Consider the following 19,450-nt stretch of genomic DNA (forward strand, 5'->3'; position numbering starts at 1 on the left):
AAATAGGTGTTGGGGGATGCCACCAGCTTTGGAGGAGATGTAGAGTTCAAAGCTTTTGTGATATCACACCTACTGGTACCAACTTTCTTAGTCCCTAGGCCATGGATGCAGACACAGCCTTGCACATTTATGACATTCACAGTCTCTTTCATCAGGCAGTATCCTTCTTGTGCCGAATCTGGAAAATGTTCGTTGAGTAGTTGAGTTGAATACTACCATTTCACTGAGTTCATCTGGTGGTAGTAGCAATGTGGATGAGCTGGTCGGGCAAAAAGGAGCATTGGCATTGCCAGATCTGTTCTGCCAGAAGTCATCCCGAAATGTCCCAAGGATAGAATTGGCAGTACCATTGACACTGTAGGCCTCCTGCATCAGCATCCACCATGCAAGACAAGAACCAGTGATGGAGAAGGGGTAAGGAAAGAATGGAACAGGGTGTATCATGGAATGCGGCATCAGTCCACAAACCCAGAAGTCCAACTCCACCCTTCAACTCCACCCTCCAACTCCACCCTCCAACTCCACCCTCCAACTCAAACTCCACCCTCCAACTCAAACTCCACCCTCTAACTCCACCCTCTAGCTCCACCCTCTAACTCCACCCTCTAACTCCACCCTCTAACTCCACCCTCTAACTCCACCCTCTAACTCCACCCTCTAACTCCACCCTCTAACTCCACCCTCTAACTCCACCCTCCAACTCCACCCTCCAACTCCACCCTCCAACTCCACCCTCCGACTCCACCCTCCGACTCCACCCTCCGACTCCACCCTCCGACTCCACCCTCCGACTCCACCCTCCGACTCCACCCTCCGACTCCACCCTCCGACTCCACCCTCCGACTCCACCCTCCGACTCCACCCTCCGACTCCACCCTCCGACTCCAACCTCCGACTCCAACCTCCGACTCCAACCTCCGACTCCAACCTCCGACTCCAACCTCCGACTCCAACCTCCGACTCCAACCTCCGACTCCAACCTCCGACTCCAACCTCCGACTCCAACCTCCGACTCCAACCTCCGACTCCAACCTCCGACTCCAACCTCCGACTCCAACCTCCGACTCCAACCTCCGACTCCAACCTCCAACTCCAACCTCCAACTCCAACCTCCAACTCCCAACTCCAACTCCCAACTCCAACTCCAACCTCCAACTCCAACCTCCAACTCAAACTCCACCCCCACCCTCCGTCACCCTACATGGCCACCCTCCAACTCCAACTCCACCCTCTAACTCCAACTTCCAACTCCACCCTCCAACTCCACCCTCCAACTCCACCCTCCAACTCCAACCTCCAACTCCAACTCCAACTCCACCCCCACCCTCCAACGTCACCTCCACCCTCCAACTCCACCCCCACCCTTCACCCTCCACCCTCCAACTCCACCTCCACCCTCCATCACTCGGGGGCACCACCACATCACTCGGGGGCACCACCACATCACTCGGGGGCACCACCACATCACTCGGGGGCACCACCACATCACTCGGGGGCACCACCACATCACTCGGGGACACCACCACATCACTCGGGGACACCACCACATCACTCGGGGACACCACCACATCACTCAGCCCAACCACATCATCACTCAGCACCACAACAGCACTGTCCTTGCTTGCTACCAACAACCATTGCCCTGTTCCTTCTCCTTTGCTGATCTGCTGCTCTCTACAACACAATCTCCTGCTTTAACTCCCTGTTCTCTTCTCCTGCGCTGATATGCTGTCTCTTCTACCCACCTCCTTCTTTAACTCCATGTTCTATTATGCTGTGCTGTTATGCTGCTCTCTTCCAAACACCTCCTTCTCAAACTCCCTGTTCTCTTATCTTCTACTGTGCTGATCTGCTGCTCTCTTCCACCAACATTCTTCTCTACCTCCCTCTTCTCTTCTCCTGTCCTGATCTGCTGCTGTCTTCCACCCGCCTCCTTCTTTAACTCCCCGTTCTCTTTTAATGTGCTGATCTGCTGCTCTATTCCACGCCACATCCTTCTTTAACTACCTGTTCTCTTCTCCTGTGCTAATCTGATGATCTCTTCCACCTGCATCCTTCTTTAACTCCCTGTTATCGTCTCCTGTGCTCATCGGCTGCTCTCTTCCACCCACCTCCTTCTTTAACTCCATGTTCTATTATGCTGTGCTGTTATGCTGCTCTCTTCCAAACACCTCCTTCTCAAACTCCCTGTTCTCTTATCTTCTACTGTGCTGATCTGCTGCTATCTTCCACCAACATTCTTCTCTACCTCCCTCTTCTCTTCTCCTGATCTGCTGCTGTCTTCCACCCGCCTCCTTCTTTAACTCCCTGTTCTATTTTAATGTGCTGATCTGCTGCTCTATTCCACGCCACATCCTTCTTTAACTACCTGTTCTCTTCTCCTGTGCTAATCTGCTGATCTCTTCCACCTGCATCCTTCTTTAACTCCCTGTTCTCTTCTCCTGTGCTCATCGGCTGCTCTCTTCCACCCCACCTCCTTCTTTAACTCCCTCTTCTCGTCTCTTCTCCTGTGCTGAGCTGCTGCTCTCTTCCACCCTGCCCCCTTCTCCAAATCCCTGTTAACTTTTCCTGTGCTGATCTGCAGCTCTCATCCACCCAAACTCCTCCTTTAACTCCCTGTTTGCTTCTCTTCTCCTGTGCTGATCTTCTGTTCTTTCACCCGCCTCCTTCTCTAACTCCAGATTCTCTTCGCCTGTGCTATAATGCTGTTCTCTTCCACCCGCTTCCTTCCTTAACTCCCTGTTCTATTCTCCCATGCTCATCTGCTCTTCTCTTACGCCCCCATCATTCTCTAACTCCCTATTCTCTTCTCCTGTGGTGATCTTTATGCAATCTTCCATCCGCCTCCTTTTCTAACTCCCTGTTCTCTTCTGTGCTAGTCGGCTGTTCTATTCCACCCGCTACCTTCTATAACTCCCTGTACTCTTCTCCAGTGCAGATCTGCTGCTTTCTTCCCGCCCACCTCCTTCTTTAACTCCCTGTTCTCTTCTCCTGTGCTGAACTGATACTCTCTTCCACCAGCCTCCTTGTTTAACTCCCTGTTCTGTTCTCCCATGCTAATCTGCTGCTCTATTCCACCCGCCCCTTCTCTAACTCCCTGTTCTCTTCTCCTGTGCTGATCTGCTCTTCTCTTCCACCCGCCTCATTCTCTAACTCCTTGTTGCCTTTTCCTGTGAAGATCTTTTTGCTCTTTTACATATGCCTCCTTCTCAAACTGCCTTTTCTATTCGCCGGGGAAGATCTCCTGTTCTCTTTCACTCCACATCCTTCTTTAACTCCCTGTTCTCTTCTCATGTGCTGATCTGCTGCTCTCTTCCAACCGCTTCCTTCTTTAACTCCCTGTTCTCTTCTCCTGAGCTGATCTGCTGCTCGCTTCCACCCCACCTCCTTCTTTAACTCCCTGTTCTTTTCTCTTCACCTGTGCTAATCTGCTGCTCTCTTCCACCCGCTGCATCCTTTAACTCCATGTTCTGTTCTCCCGTGCTGATCTGCTCCTCTCTTTAACCCTGCACCTTCTCAAACTCCCTGTTCTCTTCTGCTGATCTGCTGCTCTCTTCCACCTCGCATCCTTCTCAAACTCCATGTTCTATTCTCTTCTCCTGTGCTGATCTGCTGCTCTCTTTCACCCACCTCCTTCTTTAACTCCCTGTTTTCTTACCCTGTGCTAATCTGCTGTTCTCTTCCACCCGCCTCTTTCTCTATCTCCCTGTTATCTTCTCCAGTGCCAATCTGCTATTCTCTTCCACCCCGCATCCTACTTTATGCTGCTCTCTTCCACACACCTCATTATCTAACTCCCTGTTCCCTTCTCTGCTCCAGAGCTGATCTGCTGCTCTATTCAACCCTCCTCTTTCTCTACCTCAATTTCCTCTTCTCACGTGCTGTTCTGCTGCTCTCTTCCACAACACCTCCTTCTTGAAATCCCTGTTCTCTTCTCCTGTGATAATCTGCAGCTCTCGTCCACCCCACCTCCCTCTTTCACTCCCTGTTCTCTAATGCTGTGCTGATCTGCTGCTCTCTTCCACACACCTCCTGCTCTAACTCCCTGTTCTCCTCTTTTCTCCCTCTGCTGATCTGCTGCTCACTTCCACCGCCTCCTTCTTTAACTCCCTCTTCTCTTCTGCTGATCTGCTACTCTCTTCCACCTCGCCTCCTTCTCAAACTCACTGTTCTCTTCTCCTGTGCTACTCTGCTGCTCTCTTCCACACCACTTCCTTCTTTAACTTCCTCTTCTCTTCTGCGGTGCTTACCTGCTCCTTTCTTCCACCCACATCCTTCTATAACTCCCTGTTATCTTCTCTTCTCCTGTGCTGATCTGCTGCTCTCTTCCACCATGCCTCCTTCTCTAACTCCATGTTCTCTTCTGTTCTCCACTCTATCTATCACCCTCACTCTATATATCTATGGCTCTCACTCTATCTATCTGTCTATCTATCTAGCTCCATATCTATCTATCGCCCACACTCTATCGCTCTCTCTATCTATCTATTGCCCTCACTCTATCTATCTATCGCACAAACTCTATCTATCGCACTCTCTCTATCTCTCTATACATCTATCTATCGACCTCACTACATCTATCTATCGCCCTCACTCTGTCTATCGCCCTCGCTCTATCGCCCTCACTCTATCGCCCTCACTCTATCTATCGCCCTCACTCTGTCTATCGCCCTCACTCTGTCTATCGCCCTCACTCTGTCTATCGCCCTCACTCTGTCTATCGCCCTCACTCTGTCTATCGCCCTCACTCTGTCTATCGCCCTCACTCTATCTACCTATCGATCGCCCTCACTCTATCTATTTCTCTCTATCGCCCTCCCTCTATCTATCGATCGCCCTCCCTCTATCGATCGCCCTCCCTCTATCTATCGATCGCCCTCCCTCTATCTATCTATCGATCGCTCTCCCTCTATCTATCTATCGATCGCCCTCCCTCTATCTATCTATCGATCGCCCTCCCTCCATCTATCTATCGATCGCCCTCCCTCCCTCTGTCTATCGATCGCCCTCCCTCTATCTATCTATCTATCTATCGCAGTCACTCTATCTATCGCACCACCACAGCATCACTCAGGGGCACCACGACATCACTATGCGCTACAACAGCATCACTCGTTGCCACCCCAAGATTACTCAGTGCCAACACAGCATCAATCTCTGCAACCATTCAACAACAACTGGTTCAAATATATTCTCACAATGTTTCAAGCTTTATTAGAAATGTCACAAAAAAATGTTAATATTTCACTTCTGTTCTTGGATTTTCGTCTCAATAAAATACCCAACATAATCTTCACAAAAGTTAATTTAAAAAATGTATGCTATTGCCATTATAAATTAAAATACCTTTTATTTAAGTATTAATTATTTAAAACATTATAAGCCATTGTTATTTGTAATATCAATACATCAAAGTCACATAAAGACAAAACATGTTGCATTATAAATGCTATAGGTGTCACATTTGCAAAAATTACAAGTATTGGCATTGTAAATGACAAAGCTATTATTTTCACTATTTTCAAAACCAACACATAAAAAAAATTGTCGTTTACAAGACCCAAAAACTCAAACTTTCCTAATGCGAGACCTATTGCATTGCAAATGCTTGTTATCTACTCTCACCACAGAATTCAGAGAAATGTCCTGCCCACAATACCTCCGCATTCTTAAGCTGATCCCTGAAGACGTTTCTATCCTTCCTTGAGTGAGCTGGTCACATGCCCCTTTCCATTACCTGTAGTGAAAGGCCTGGAACAACTTCCGAGAGCACGCGCCGAAACTTCCCCTTCCCTTTTTTTTTTTTGTGGTAGATCACTGAGGAGAGAAGGTGGGGGGAAGGGGTGGGCTTCCATGTTTTTTTTTTAATTTCCATGTGTTGTTGATTTTGTTACTGTTTATAAACGGCTTATTGCAATGTGCCTGCAGCCCTTATGGGATCCTCACGCAGCTTCAGAGCCGCCTTGCTTCTCACCTGCTTTTTAGATAGCTCTCTACACCGGTCGCTACTTGTTACATACCTTCAGACGCGCCGGCCCTGTTGGGTTGTAGGCGGCTTGTTGTTCTTAACTTCTGGATCCTGTACTTGTGTCATAACTGGATTTGCATATCCTGTCTATGCTTAGCCGGCCCACTGGGTTGTAGGCGTATCAATTGTGTTATCTGCATTATATGCTGCCAATAAATACGATTTAATACTAAAGTGGAGTGTCAATAAAGTGGAGTGTCAATAAAGTGGAGTGGCGTAGAAGGAGCCTAGATTGAAGTGGAGTGTCAAAGAAGTAGAATGAAGTAGTGTCATAGGGTGGATTATCATAGAGTGGAGTATAATGGAGTGACATAGAGTGGAGTGGCAGAGTAGAATGTTCCAGCATGGCTTAGAGGGGAGCAGAAAGTGGTTAGAGTGGAGTTGCGTAGAGTGATGCATGGATGGTGTGGTGTAGAGCACTGCCATTGCAGACAACACATTTTCATTTGAAATTATCATTACATGTGAACAGACGTACAGTTTTACTGATAAAACTGTACAGCACACAAACAATGTGTGGAAATGACATTGCCTAGTGTATTGATTTTTTGACTGTATTAAAATATTTGTTTCCACCACACTTCAGAATTACAAAACAATTTGCTTCATTTGTGCTTTCCTAATTCCAATATATTCTGAAATATTTGAACAGTTAATTTACAGACATTTACATTTTAATGTGCTATGCGATGGAACCTTTAGCGGCCTGGGTCCGATGGGATAGATCGATTCGGGGCCTACGGTGGTCGCCTGACTGGGAAGATAAGATTTCACTGTATGCAGATGACGTTTTGCTTTATCTTACTAATCCCAAGGACTCCTTGAGCAACTTCTTGGATGTACTGGATATCTTTGGTAGGTACTCGGGACTGGCCATAAATTGGTCAAAGTCAGTGCTCTTTGTCCTTGTGGGTGATCCGCCGGTGGACCCGCGATAGTGTTCAATCCAGATTGATAAGATAGGGTTTAAGTACTTGGGTATATATATCACGCTTGATCCGCAGCTGCAGTTCACCAATAATCTTGCTCTCCCATTGGACAGATGTAGGAAAGATGTGGAGCGCTGGAAAGCTTTTCCGCTATCCATGCTCGGAAGAGCCGCCCTTTTCAAAATTATGGCCCTACCCCGGTTCTTGTATGCCTTGCAGAACTCAATGAACCCTATACCGGCCTCCTATTTTAGGGGGATAGAGGCTCTCCAGAGGCAGCTCCTGTGGGACGGAAAGCCCCGAATTGCGTTTGTCAAATTAACTCTCCCATGGTACGATGGTGGGATCGGTCTCCCAGACTTAAGGAAATATTACTGGGCTTCACAATTGGCTGCTGTGAACCACATTGTTTACAGACCCCCCGGTGACCCAGGATATGCCATGGACCGTGGCCAGGCACTGGAAGGGATGATAGATAGAGCTCTATATGCCAAGCCGGGGAAGTTCGCCTATCAGGCCCGACCGCGCATGTGGTGCAGGTGTGGCATGTGGCTAATAGATATGTAGGGTGGGATGGTAGGCTCACATTGGCCACTCCCCTGTTGAACTCAGAGAAACTGGGTAGCCTGTGGAAAACTAAGGGGTTAGACAAATGGGACACTATTGGGATCACTCGTATAAAGGATGTTTGGGGGAAAGACTCAGTACATACATTTGAGTCTCTTCAAAAAAATATATTGTCTGCATAATAATGAGCATTTCCAGTATCTGCAGGTGAGACACACTCTTGCCGCGCATGTGCCTAAAGACACAATGCTCTCAGAGTCGTTGCCTCTTGAAGATCGGGTGCTAGACGGACATATTCCCGAGAAAACTATCTCTTTGATATATAGGAAGCTGGTCAATAACATGGAAAGCCCACTGGGGCGACTCAGAGCCCAGTGGAGTATGGATGGGTTGGAACTGGATGATGAAGACTGGGTGGAGTCAGTTTCCTCTGCAAAGGTTATGGCGGTTCAGTGGAGGCTCCGGCTAGTACAACTGAAGATATTGCACAGGTCATATATCACTGGGCCTCGACTGGTGCGAATGGGACGAGATGGGAGTGGTGAGTGTCAGAGAGAGTGGAGAATCTGGCACCCTAATACACATTTTATGGCACTGTGTGGCGGTACAGGCTTTCTGGACAAAGATTCAGTATGTACTAAGAGATGTTTTGAGGGCAGAGTTATTACCGGAAGCCCGAAGGTGTCTGTTGAATGTGTGGGAGCCTACGGATCTGAATGTGTACCAGAAGCAGAGGGTCATTCTGGCATACATGGTGGCCAAGCGGAATATCGCTCAGCTCTGGGGTGCCAGTCAACAGCCCCGAGTCACTAAGTGGACGGAAGACCTTAACTTGTGAATGTTCAGGGAGAAGTCAGTGTTTGTAGCCAGGGGATGCCCGAAGAAGTGGGGGAAGGTGTGGGGAGCATGGAATATTCACCGGGGAGAGATTTGTGGACCACCGCTGCCAAGTTTGGGAATAGAAGCGCAGGAATCCCCATTATCCTAGTATCGTACATTATTGCTTGGGATTCTGTACCTGGCCACAATGACCTGTGTTGAAGACTGTACGAGATCACCTGGTGTTTTTATTATTTGTTCCTTTTTGTTCAATAAAAGAGTTTTAAAAAAATAAAAAATGTGTAATGTGCTAGAAAAAAATAACATTGGACAGCCTTCCTCTAACACACCCCAGTACCCAGCATGATTGCAACATAAACCCTTCTCTTTGAAGTCAGAGAAAGAAAAGAAAACACCAAGCTCCTTCGGAAGCTAGAGCCCGACAATTGATCTCTCTTTAGATGCACAGTAAACAAGATGAGAACAAAATGTAAAGGCCTATTTACAATACAGGGAGCCAGGTAAACAGGCTATGCTACACAGGAGGGACAAATACATACTGGACAACCTAAAACAAATAAAGCCAGCCCACCTGCAAATACTGACTCGAATTAAACAAACACGGGTGGAAACCGCAACTATGTTAATTGGCACTGCTTACATGGGCGTCCACAGAAATTTTTTCGGGGGGGAGCTAACCTGGCAAATGAAAGGGCGTGGCTAATGTTAATCAATAGGGGTGGGGCTAAAATGGCGACAAGAAGGATCGGGTAATGCTCAGGCCAAGCGGAGAAAAACAAGCATTGGCATAGCCAATAGGTCTCGCCTTTTGGACCTTAGTTATGCAGCAGGTCCCAAAGGCGAGACCTATTAGCTGTGCCAATGCTTGTTGTTATATCTGGGCATATTGAGAGGCTAGGGGACTGGTTCTCGATGTCGGGTTGAGAGCACAGCAATGACCTACTCAATTTGAATGCGCAGGTAATACAACCGGAGGTGTGAAATGAAAGGTTCACTACCAGGAATAACTGGAAGGTAGAAAGTTAGGGTGTTTAGAAAGGTATGGACGGGTAAGAGGCCGGCATGGTGGTGAGGGGAGAAACAGATGCATGCTAGGAGAGCGCTGAACGGGAGGGAGGCGAAATGGGAAGAGGCACTGAAAGGTGGGTCGGGTAAAGACCGTAGTGAGGCAAACAGAAGGGTAGCAAGGGATGAAGGGTAGACAAAGAATTGAGGTGTAGAAGAAAAAGATTCAGGAGTAGAGACAGGTAAATCAAAGATGGAGAGGGGAGATTAACGCAGTCGTAGAACGTGAGAGGGCCAGGTAGAGAGAGGGTGAGGTGTGTCAGAGACAGGTAGAGACAGCTGAGGAAGAGGGAATAATAAAGACTGAGGTAGATATGTGAGGTAGAGGGGTGCGTTGATATAAAGTGCAGAGATGTGTCAGAGAGATGTTACTGAAGAGGAAAAGAAGTAGAGGTATTGAGAAAGAAGTAAGGTACTAAACGAAGTAAGGGGGTGAACAGAGGTAGAACGAGTGGAAGGAGAGAGAACACGTAGAAGAGTAAAGTGAGCGATCAGGCAGTGAGTGTGAGTAGTGTGATACAGAGGGATATGTGGCAGTGAGCGCGAGGTGTGGGGTACAGAGGGTTATGTTAGGGCAGTAAGCGCGTGGTGCGGGGTGCAGAGGGATATAAAGCAGTGAGCGCAAGGTGTAGGGTACAGAGGGATATAAGGCAGTGAGCGAGAGGTGTGGGGTACAGAGGGATATGTTGTGGCAGTGAGAGCGAGGTGTGGGGTACAAAGGGATATGCTGTGACAGTGAGCGCATGGTGTGGGGTACAGAGGGATATAAGGCAGTGAGCGCAAGGTGTGGGGTACAGAGGGATATAAGGCAGTGAGCGAGAGGTGTGGGGTACAGAAGGATATATTGTGGCAGTGAGAGCGAGGTGTGGGGTACAAAGGGATATGCTGTGACAGTGAGCGCATGGTGTGGGGTACAGAGGGATATAAGGCAGTGAGCGCAAGGTGTGGGGTACAGAGGGATATAAGGCAGTGAGCGAGAGGTGTGGGGTACAGAAGGATATATTGTGGCAGTGAGCGCCAGGTGTTGGGTACAGAGGGATATGTTGTGGCAGTGAGCGTGGGGTACAGAGGGATATAAGTCAGTGAGCGCAAGATGTGGGGTACATAGGGATTTCAGGCAGTGAGCACGGGGAATGGGGTACAGAGGGATATAAGGCAGTGAAACACAGGGTCGGGACGTCCTGCCAGACATGATAGGGTGCATACTGGCAGATAGATATGTTATTGACACGAGACTGTGTACGTTTTAGTAGGATCTGAAATCCGGGCTATGCTGCCCCCTCAATTTTTGACTTGGGAGGATAATGCAAACCCCCCCCCCCCGAACTTCATTCAGAAGACCCCTTGCTCTCAGGCTACACGGTGTTAAAAGGAGGTCTTGGTGTCCAGATCTAGTTTGCCACTTCCCATCAGGATGCAGCCTGCACTTTCACCTATGGCTGATTAAGCAAAGGTCTGCACAAACCAGAATGCCATTGAGTACGAGTTTGAAGGGGGTGGGTGTATTTCCGCACCACCTCTAGCAGTGGTGTTGTCATGTGGCACTCGAGGCAGAGCCTGTTCCGTTTCATGTCCTTGGGGAGAAAAACCGGATAATGGCACTCACAACCCTTCTCTGTGTCTGCTGGTCTCGGCAGCGCATACCCATTGCCTCATTGGTTCAGGGTGGGATGTATGCTTTAGCATGCTCAAACTAGCCATTGTGGATCTGTATGTGATAATCAGCCACAGACAGAATGACAATGGACGGGAGGGCCTGCGAGGAGGCGTGCAAGGCTCCCCATCAGGGAGTTGAGGCCTCTGGCAGGGAACAGCTCTGCTCCCTGCTGGGCCCAGAATTACAGACAAAAGGCGTCCGTAAAAGCATGGGTGTCCGCAGAGGGGACAAGGAGGGGTGCTCCGGGGGTCAAGCGCCCCTCCTTGACCCCCCATACCCCCTCCCCCCCTGCGGACACCCATGACTGCTTACCTGATATTGATGAAAAATTGTAGATCCAGTCTGAAAGCCGGAGAGAATATTCTTTTTTGTAGAATTTATAGAAAGATTACATTTGTATCATAAAGAATATTATGGGTGAGGAGATTACAGATAGATTGGGTTGTTGATGTTTTTTCACTTTAAGGCACTCATTGCAAATGCTATGATATTTTGATTTGGCAGTAAACAGGAGTTTAGAGTCAAATTGGAATTATAACTCCAGAGTAAAACCCTGCTTTTTCCCTAGATATATTTTACCTTTGAAAAACAGACAACACAGAATTCAGTAGAAAAAGCTTCAGCATTAGGGAAAAACATACAGGCTTTGGGGTATTAATGCAGTTTCGCTCAGTACACACCATTCACAGGACAGGAACTGTTAATGCCCCGCCAATAAATTACTGTACCCACGGTACAGATAATCCTGGTTGCGTTATTAAATATACGGTTTAATGAGCACCTAAGGGTTTTTAATTACGGATTGCACATATGTAATCTGGATCACTGTGTATTTAAAAGGTAATTGGTTTTAGCTGCTTGTCCATATTTTTTCTGTGAAATGCGTGACACTGTGAAATCTCTTACCATTTCAGTGAGTAATAAAATGCTAATGTCTTGTTCCTTTTCAGGCCATGAAATACCTGTCCTATTTACTGTATCCACTTTGTATTGGAGGTGCTGTATATTCACTCCTAAACATTCGCTATAAAAGGTAGGCCAGCGCGTTGCATTTTTCAAATATTAATACCACCCTCGTATAGTGTGCATTTTTGCTACAATTTATTTGCTTTTTCCATTACAACTATTGTTCAAATGCTATCAGTCAAGACATTAGCAGGCTTGAATGCTTGTTGGTATATGCATATTGTATCGTATATATATGTTTTCCTAGTTTTCAACATTATTTAAAGTTTTGTGAATATTAAGCCTTTAATGGGTCGCAAATCATAATTTTCTTTTTTTATTGTGTTTAATGTTTACAGTATTTAACTATTCTTAGAAAAACAATTGCTTACAGTGAACGCAGTCATTAACAATCAGCTTAATAGTAAAGTTCTCAAAGGTAGATTTAAAACAGTGGAAAGCAGAACAACATATCTGTCCACGTACATCAATTTGGAATATTGTGCAGTTCCAGTACCTCTCCACCCAAGTACTATATCTCCATCTCAAACATTATCTGACCCTGTTAAGCTTTCAATCATGTTGTCCCTCCCCTTCCACGGTGTTGGGACTCCCACAAACCCAGTTCTTCCCTTTACATTGCAGTAGTCGGTTTTGTTGCAGATTCCTCTTTCTGCTATAACCTAGCTCTTGTTTTTTTTTTTTAAATTTCTTCTCGGGTACTGTTATCACCAAAATAATTCTCAACAGTTTTCCTTTTATTTAAAAAGGCTGAAGATTAAATAGAAAATGATTGAGTAGAAACACAGTTATTGCAGCAGTGTCTGCTTCTTGCCCGTTTCATTAATTACATCATGTAACGTGTTTCCTCTCCACATATATAACCAAGCCCCGGCTTCTTCTCAAAAGGTCTCTTTTTGCTTCGACAAATACATTTGTTACATAGATCTACCCTCACTATTTCCTTTAACAGAGTAGAAACACTGCCTCACTTCCTTTTTGTTTGTCTCGGACAGATGCACCCATAGGGTTGGGGACGCAGAGGTGTGGCGCCGCGGCCAGGGCGACTGACGTTGGAATCTGGGGATCACGGTTCAATTCCCGGCTCCGGCTCCCCTCTATTTTCTGAAAAGATACTTCAGTCTTACAACACTACAGGGACACCATACTGAGCTCTTACACCAGCAGTGTGAGGTAAAAGCTGACTGGTACTGGCCTAATTGTCCAGTGTACTTACGTTTGCAAGGGAAGGAGGGTCAGTGTTGCTTTGTGTGGCTATGTGAAGCATCATGTCATCGAAAAAATGCTCTAATAAATCAGAGGGACATAGCATGTTTTGCTTACGCTTAAGACATCGGAGAGCGGTCTCACGTTTTGGAGAGTCATTTCCACAGTCAAAGGCTCTAGTAGAGGATAGAGAGAGAGAAGTACATCCTCACCAGAATCTGAGTTGGAAAACGTGCTTGAGAGGTCCTGGCTCACGTGACAGACAGTGTGGGTCTTTCACCTGTTGGGATGGGTCAAAATGAGGAAGGAAACCTGTTGGATCATTATGATTCACCATTCACTTCTGATTTTCCTTTACACAATTCAATTAACAATGTGATAAAGATGGAATGATTCCAAAAAATGACTGTCGAAATATATGGCCATAATATATCCAGTTAAAGGAGAATAACTAAATTTGACCAATCCAGTACCCGCTGATCCATTAGGACAAGTCTCACCAGAAGAGTGCCAGTGTCAGCAGAGGAAAAAGCACAGATTGACACCAGACCTCACCGGCTGTTTGCCCTGCATTTTGTCCGCACTGCCTGAAACTTTTTCTGTGGCCCCCCTGGGTGGGACTATGTTCCACAGCACACCATGCGGCAGAGGAGGGTCTGGCTGCTCAGGACGGGCTGAAAAGCGTCTTTTACTTCCCGTGGCGTGAGACCTCAAACCTCACCGGCTGTTTATCCTGCTTTTTGCCCGCACTGCCTAAGACTCTCTCGGTGATGATAACTTCGGGTTCATTGTATGCAGGCCCTATCATTTAATCTCCTATGTTGACCTGTGATGTTCCAACGGTGGTGCATGGTGCCATTATGAATGAGAGTAATCCTAATATTCAATTCCTCTGGTGGAATTTCGCTGAAGTGGCCTCAAATATCCAAACTTCGGGTTGGAAGTCTCTCATCAAAGATTACGATATTGTGCGTATACAGAAAACACGGGCTGCGAATGAGATTGTTTTCAATGGGTTTGTGTTTTAATCTTCCTGCCCTGTCTTCTCCTGTGGCTCGTGCTAATGGGGGCATGGCTGCCAGTTCAAGGTTGATAGTGGATGGTAAAATTGTCCCTATTGTGATAGAAATGGATGTGTGTAGGAGGGTGGACACCTGACTATGGTTACCTCAGACTTTTTGCCTTGTGTTTAGCTGGTTTTCGACTTAGTTGGCCTGGGACCCTGCTAATCAGAGCCCCAGGCTATCTGCTCTCTCTTTAAAATGGACTCCATGTACCCTAGGTGCATAACTAATTGGATATTGGGTCACCTTATCAGCCCCTGTACAGTGTACTATATGTACCCAGGGCATAGGTGCATCCAAGGCCTACCAGGGGCTGCAGCATATCTTTTGCCACCCCTGGCTGGCCATCCAAACTGACACAACTGGCTGATCACTCAGCTGGGGCAAGGTCGTGTAATCACCCCTTGCTTAGATATAGTATACCTATAGCCAAACCCATATCTGGACACATATACACCTATAAGCCACTCCTATAGCAGGACTTAACAATCCTGGAGGCAGAGTGCTTGGTTTTATGTGAGATGTGAGATGGTGCTTTAGCATGAGCTGAGCCTGTCTGCAGCTTTCGGAACCATGTCCTTATAGCTGTGCTGGGATATTGCCATACCATATACTCTTAAGTGCATTATAATCCTCGCGGTTATTGCTAACTTTGGTTTGGCTTTATCAAAACATGTTGTGTACGGTGTCATACACTTTGGAATACTACCCCTTCGCCAGTTCTGGCGACAGGGGTAGCAGTCCACCCTTCTAGAGGGCTAAGACATGTGGGTAACAGTAAATGCGGTTAAAACTAACCAGAGCCTCAGCATCACAAAATGGATGCTGCTGCCACAGACACAAGTCTGGCCTCCTGCTGCTGACCGAAACTTGGCAGGGGAGGCTTGGACAAAAGGTTTCCTGTCACAGGGAGGTGTTACACCACCCCAGACACGAGATAGTGGATTGAGGCAGGCAGGGCGAGTGAAACTAGACACTGCCTGGGGCACACAAGGTGTCCCATGCATAGCCCAGCTCAAACCGGTGCTGGGGCACTCCAGCCCCAGCTCTGGTGCAAAACTGGACAAACGGATAGGGGTGTAACCACCCCCTTCCTGGGTCCCACCCATAGGAGGGACCTAGCAGGTTATCCAGCCCCTTGATTTGGAATAAAGGTAGGAGCTGTGCCCATAGGCTTTAGATAATCCTGACTGAAACTTTGATACAGAACTCTGGACCCTTCGACATCCCACTCGACGTGGAAGACTGAAGAATCTCCCTTGTGGTCAAGGAGTGACCACCCTGTGCAAACAGGCACCATCCAGCGCCCAACGGTTTGCTTTGTTGCAGCTCCAGCCGGAGCTCGAGCTAAAGAGATCGACATGAACCGGATTCCCAGACATCCAACAGCCCGATCCACAGCCACAGCAAAGCTGAGACCCGTAGAGGCGACGTGAGACGTGGGACCGGCCATCTTGAAAAGACTGCGAAGTGCTGACCTTGCAGCTCCTGAGGTATCCTCTAAGCTGTGCATTGGGGTTTGAGAATCCCCAGCCCCGAGCAGCTCTTGCACCGAAGCTCACCCCTCCGCACTCACCGAGTGCTGCGTGGGGCCCTTTTGCATTTTGCTGCTCAATGCGTCTGTCCGGTCACTTGCCCGTTGGCTAGTGGCCTCTACGACAACGAATCTTTGAAACTACTCTGCTAGTCTGGTTGCTCCAGACTGGCCCTCGCTCCCCTAAAAAGGAGCCACCTCTCTGACCTTGCTGGTCCGAGTAAGAAGCGATTTGCAGTTCATCCGTGGGTTGCATTTGCCAAGGCCTGTTGACTCTGATCCGGAAGCCAACACCGCCGACAGCGAGAGCCTTCGTGGGACAGCTCGTGATCCACTTCTGGTCATCCTCGGTGCCCCAGAGTCCACGTGGCAGCGGAGACAAGCTTCTTGACAACCACCTGATAGCGCCCGACATCGCCTGGTTCCTTCCTGGTTCCATCCTGGTCACTGGCTAGTGACCCAGACTCTGTCCCCTCTGCTTTCAGGTACTCCACATCTTCGACTCACCCTTGGATCCAACCAGACTCTTCTCTCCTGGCCGCCTGCAGCATCTTCATCTCCAGGCTCCATAGATCTCCACGACGAAACCCGACACACTTTGGCACCTATGCACCCGCTTCCTATGGGTGAGGTAACAATCTAACACCGGTGCTCCTGTAGTGGTTTACACCTCTAGTGTCCTAGTTTTAAGTGGCTAAGTTCTCGTCCAGTCGGAAGACTTTCAAAGCAGTAACTTTGTAACTTTTACGCACCATTGACTTTGCATTGGTGCATGCATGTGCTTTTAGCGCTGCACCCGAATCCCGCGGGCTACTCCCGTCCTAACTACAGTTAATCCAGTGTAGTCCCAGCGATTCCCAAGGCCCTAGGCCTTACCTCTGTTCGTAAAGCGGTTCTTATACCACTTATTTAATATATGGTTTGAGTGGCCACCGGGCCTATCCATAATTGTGCAACTTTTGTATGTTTAACTGTGCTTTCGTTTAAACGCTTGTGCCTCTGCACTCATAAAGAGTACAGAGGATTATTCTAGTAATAAATACATATATTTTTATAATATATAACTTGTGTGGTGTCCTTTCATTTGATATTACAGGATTGCATTTGGTAAAACAGCTGGCTTCACATGCCCTCTTGAGTTTAGCCTACGACTGCTTAGTCCATGCTACCACGAGGATAGCTTGTCTATAAGGTTGACTTTACAACCACCACCATAAGGGATTGTTTGGACTGATACAAGGTGCTCACTAGAATAGCGAACATCATACATCAGGCCAACTTCTCACATTGGTGGCAGCGGTTGGGATTTGAGCTTGCTGTTGTTTTACCATTGCAATCTTTATATCATTTGAAAGATCGCATTAAGTACCATAGGTACATATAAACAAAGTTTACATATTTAAGTTCTACTGAACTTAGTAGTTGTAGACCAAAGGGCTTGGCACACCCTGACTACAACTCACTAGCAAGGTTCTAGTAGGAAAACACATAGTGTAGGTAAGTGCACCACTTACACCTCACTAGAGTCATGTCTGGCACAGGTGAGCAACCCAGTTCTCTACCTGTGGCAGGTGACCATACCAAGGCACCTTCCAGCTATGACAACCTCCGCTTCAGAGACTTGAGTGCCTTGTGCACTACAAGGGGGCTGAAAAAGGGTCACAAGCCTACCATTTCTATCCTGATAGGAATCCTAGAAAAGGATGATCTTGAGAAGGCTAGTGCAGGTCCCTCAGGTAATCCAGGAGAGGGAGTGAACGCCCCAGATGATAACACCACCCCAGAGGTGGATGAGGAGGATGTAGATTCAGATGATCAGGGGGATAACCAGATCCCAGTTAGTAGGCTAAGCCAAGCTAACTTGAACCTACATTGGAATGGAGAGAGAAACCACCTCCCCAGACCCAATAGCAGAATACTCCCTGGCAATAGAAGAGAGAGATCCCTTTCTTGGGAATCTAACCTTTCTAATGCCTCAAGGGGTTCTCAAAGGGGAATGACTTCCCCTCAGAGAAAAGAGCATAAGGCCAGAATGAGAGCTGTCAGACTCCAAATAGAGAGGGAAGAGATAGCCCTGGCCCAAGCTAAACTTGCTTTAGCAAGGGAACATAAATTAAGTGGAGTAGACTCCACTGGTGGCAGCAATATCCTTAAAGAGAAAGACAGGTCCTATGACAATAGAAACTTGTCAAAGATTGTGCCCCCCTATAAGGAAGGGGATGACATCCACAAATGGATGACTGCTCTGGAGAGGGCCTGCATGGTACAGCAGGTTCCCCAAGATCAGTGGGCAGCAATCTTATGGTACTCCTTTTCTGAGAAAGGGAGAGATAAGCTCCTCACAGTTAGACCTGAGGATACTAAAAACTACACTGTCCTGAAGAGTGCTCTTATTGATGGGTTTGGCCTAACCACTGAGCAATACAGGTTGTTGTTCAGAGATACCAAAAAAGCTCAGACTCAGGACTGGACTGATTTTGTGTGGATTGTACTACTAAGGCTCTGGGAGGTTGGTTACTTGGCAGCAAAGTACATGACTATACAGGATTGTATAATTTGATTATGAGGGAGCAGATCCTTAGTAATTGTCAAAAACAGCTTTTGCACCAGCACCTGGTAGACTCAGATCTGGTCTCTCCACAAGAATTGGGTAAGAGGGCAGACAAATGGGTCAGAACCAGGATTAGGCCTAAGAATCAGGGTAATGACCAAAAGAAGGATAATTCCAAGGCTCAAGAGAAAGGTGGGGATAAATCAAAAGACAAGTCTCCCACGGGGCCCCAAAACTCCAAGGATGGGGGTGGGTCCCAAAACACTTCCTCTAACCCAAAGAAACCTTATTGCCATGCCTGTAAGCAGACTGGCCACTGGAAAACCGATAGCTGTTGTCCGAAGAATAGCAATAAAGAAAATATTCCTCCAAGTGAAGCTCCAACACCTCCTGTTACTATTAGTAGTAATCCCCCGGGTGGTGGGAGCACCCCCAAGAATTTGGCTGGGTTTACTTTTGGAACGCAGGTAGACTCTGGCCTAACCAGGTCCCCAACCACAGCTACTCTTGTCTGTGACAATGGCATGGGGTTTGCCAACTTCACTGCTTGCCCAAACACTTTGAGCAAGTACAGACAGGAGCCCCTCATCAATGGTCAGAAAGTTGAGGCCTATGGAGACACAGGGGTTAGTATCACTATGGTGACTGAGAATCTAGTCCCCTCAAGGCAACTTTTACCTGGTGCCACATACCAGGTGACCAATATTGATGGAGTGCAGAAAAATCATCCCATGGCAGTAGTAAATCTCAGCTGGGGAGGTGTCACTGGCCCAAAGAGAGTGGCAGTGTCAACAAACTTGCCTGTAGATTATCTACTGGGGAATGATTTGGAAATCTCAGCTTGGACTGAGGTGGAACAAGAAACCCATTCTAAATGGTAAATCTCCATGGAAAGGTTAGTGGGGCTGTGATGGCCACAGCCCCAATCCAAGATGTCCTTCCTGAACAGGTTAGGAGGGCTGTGCCAGTCTCAGCCCAATCTCAAAAAGATTCCTTTCCTGAAAAGGTTGGCAGGGCTGTGATGGCCACAGCCCATACCCAAA

The 19,450-nt window shown here is 47.5% G+C and overlaps 1 protein-coding gene across 1 annotated transcript in view; it reads left to right on the plus strand.

The window, feature by feature from the left end:
- CLPTM1L (CLPTM1 like) overlaps window positions 1-19,450 on the plus strand; it is a 1,937,019-nt gene that overhangs the window by 1,292,367 nt on the left and 625,202 nt on the right. Inside the window, exon 12 of the mRNA XM_078687677.1 lies at window positions 12,037-12,119. Coding sequence (XP_078543803.1) covers window positions 12,037-12,119 — 83 coding nt within the window. The remainder of the gene's footprint in view (window positions 1-12,036; window positions 12,120-19,450) is intronic.

The sequence above is a fragment of the Lissotriton helveticus genome, chromosome 4_1 (genome assembly GCF_964261635.1).
Source record: "Lissotriton helveticus chromosome 4_1, aLisHel1.1, whole genome shotgun sequence".
NCBI lineage: Eukaryota > Metazoa > Chordata > Amphibia > Caudata > Salamandridae > Lissotriton > Lissotriton helveticus.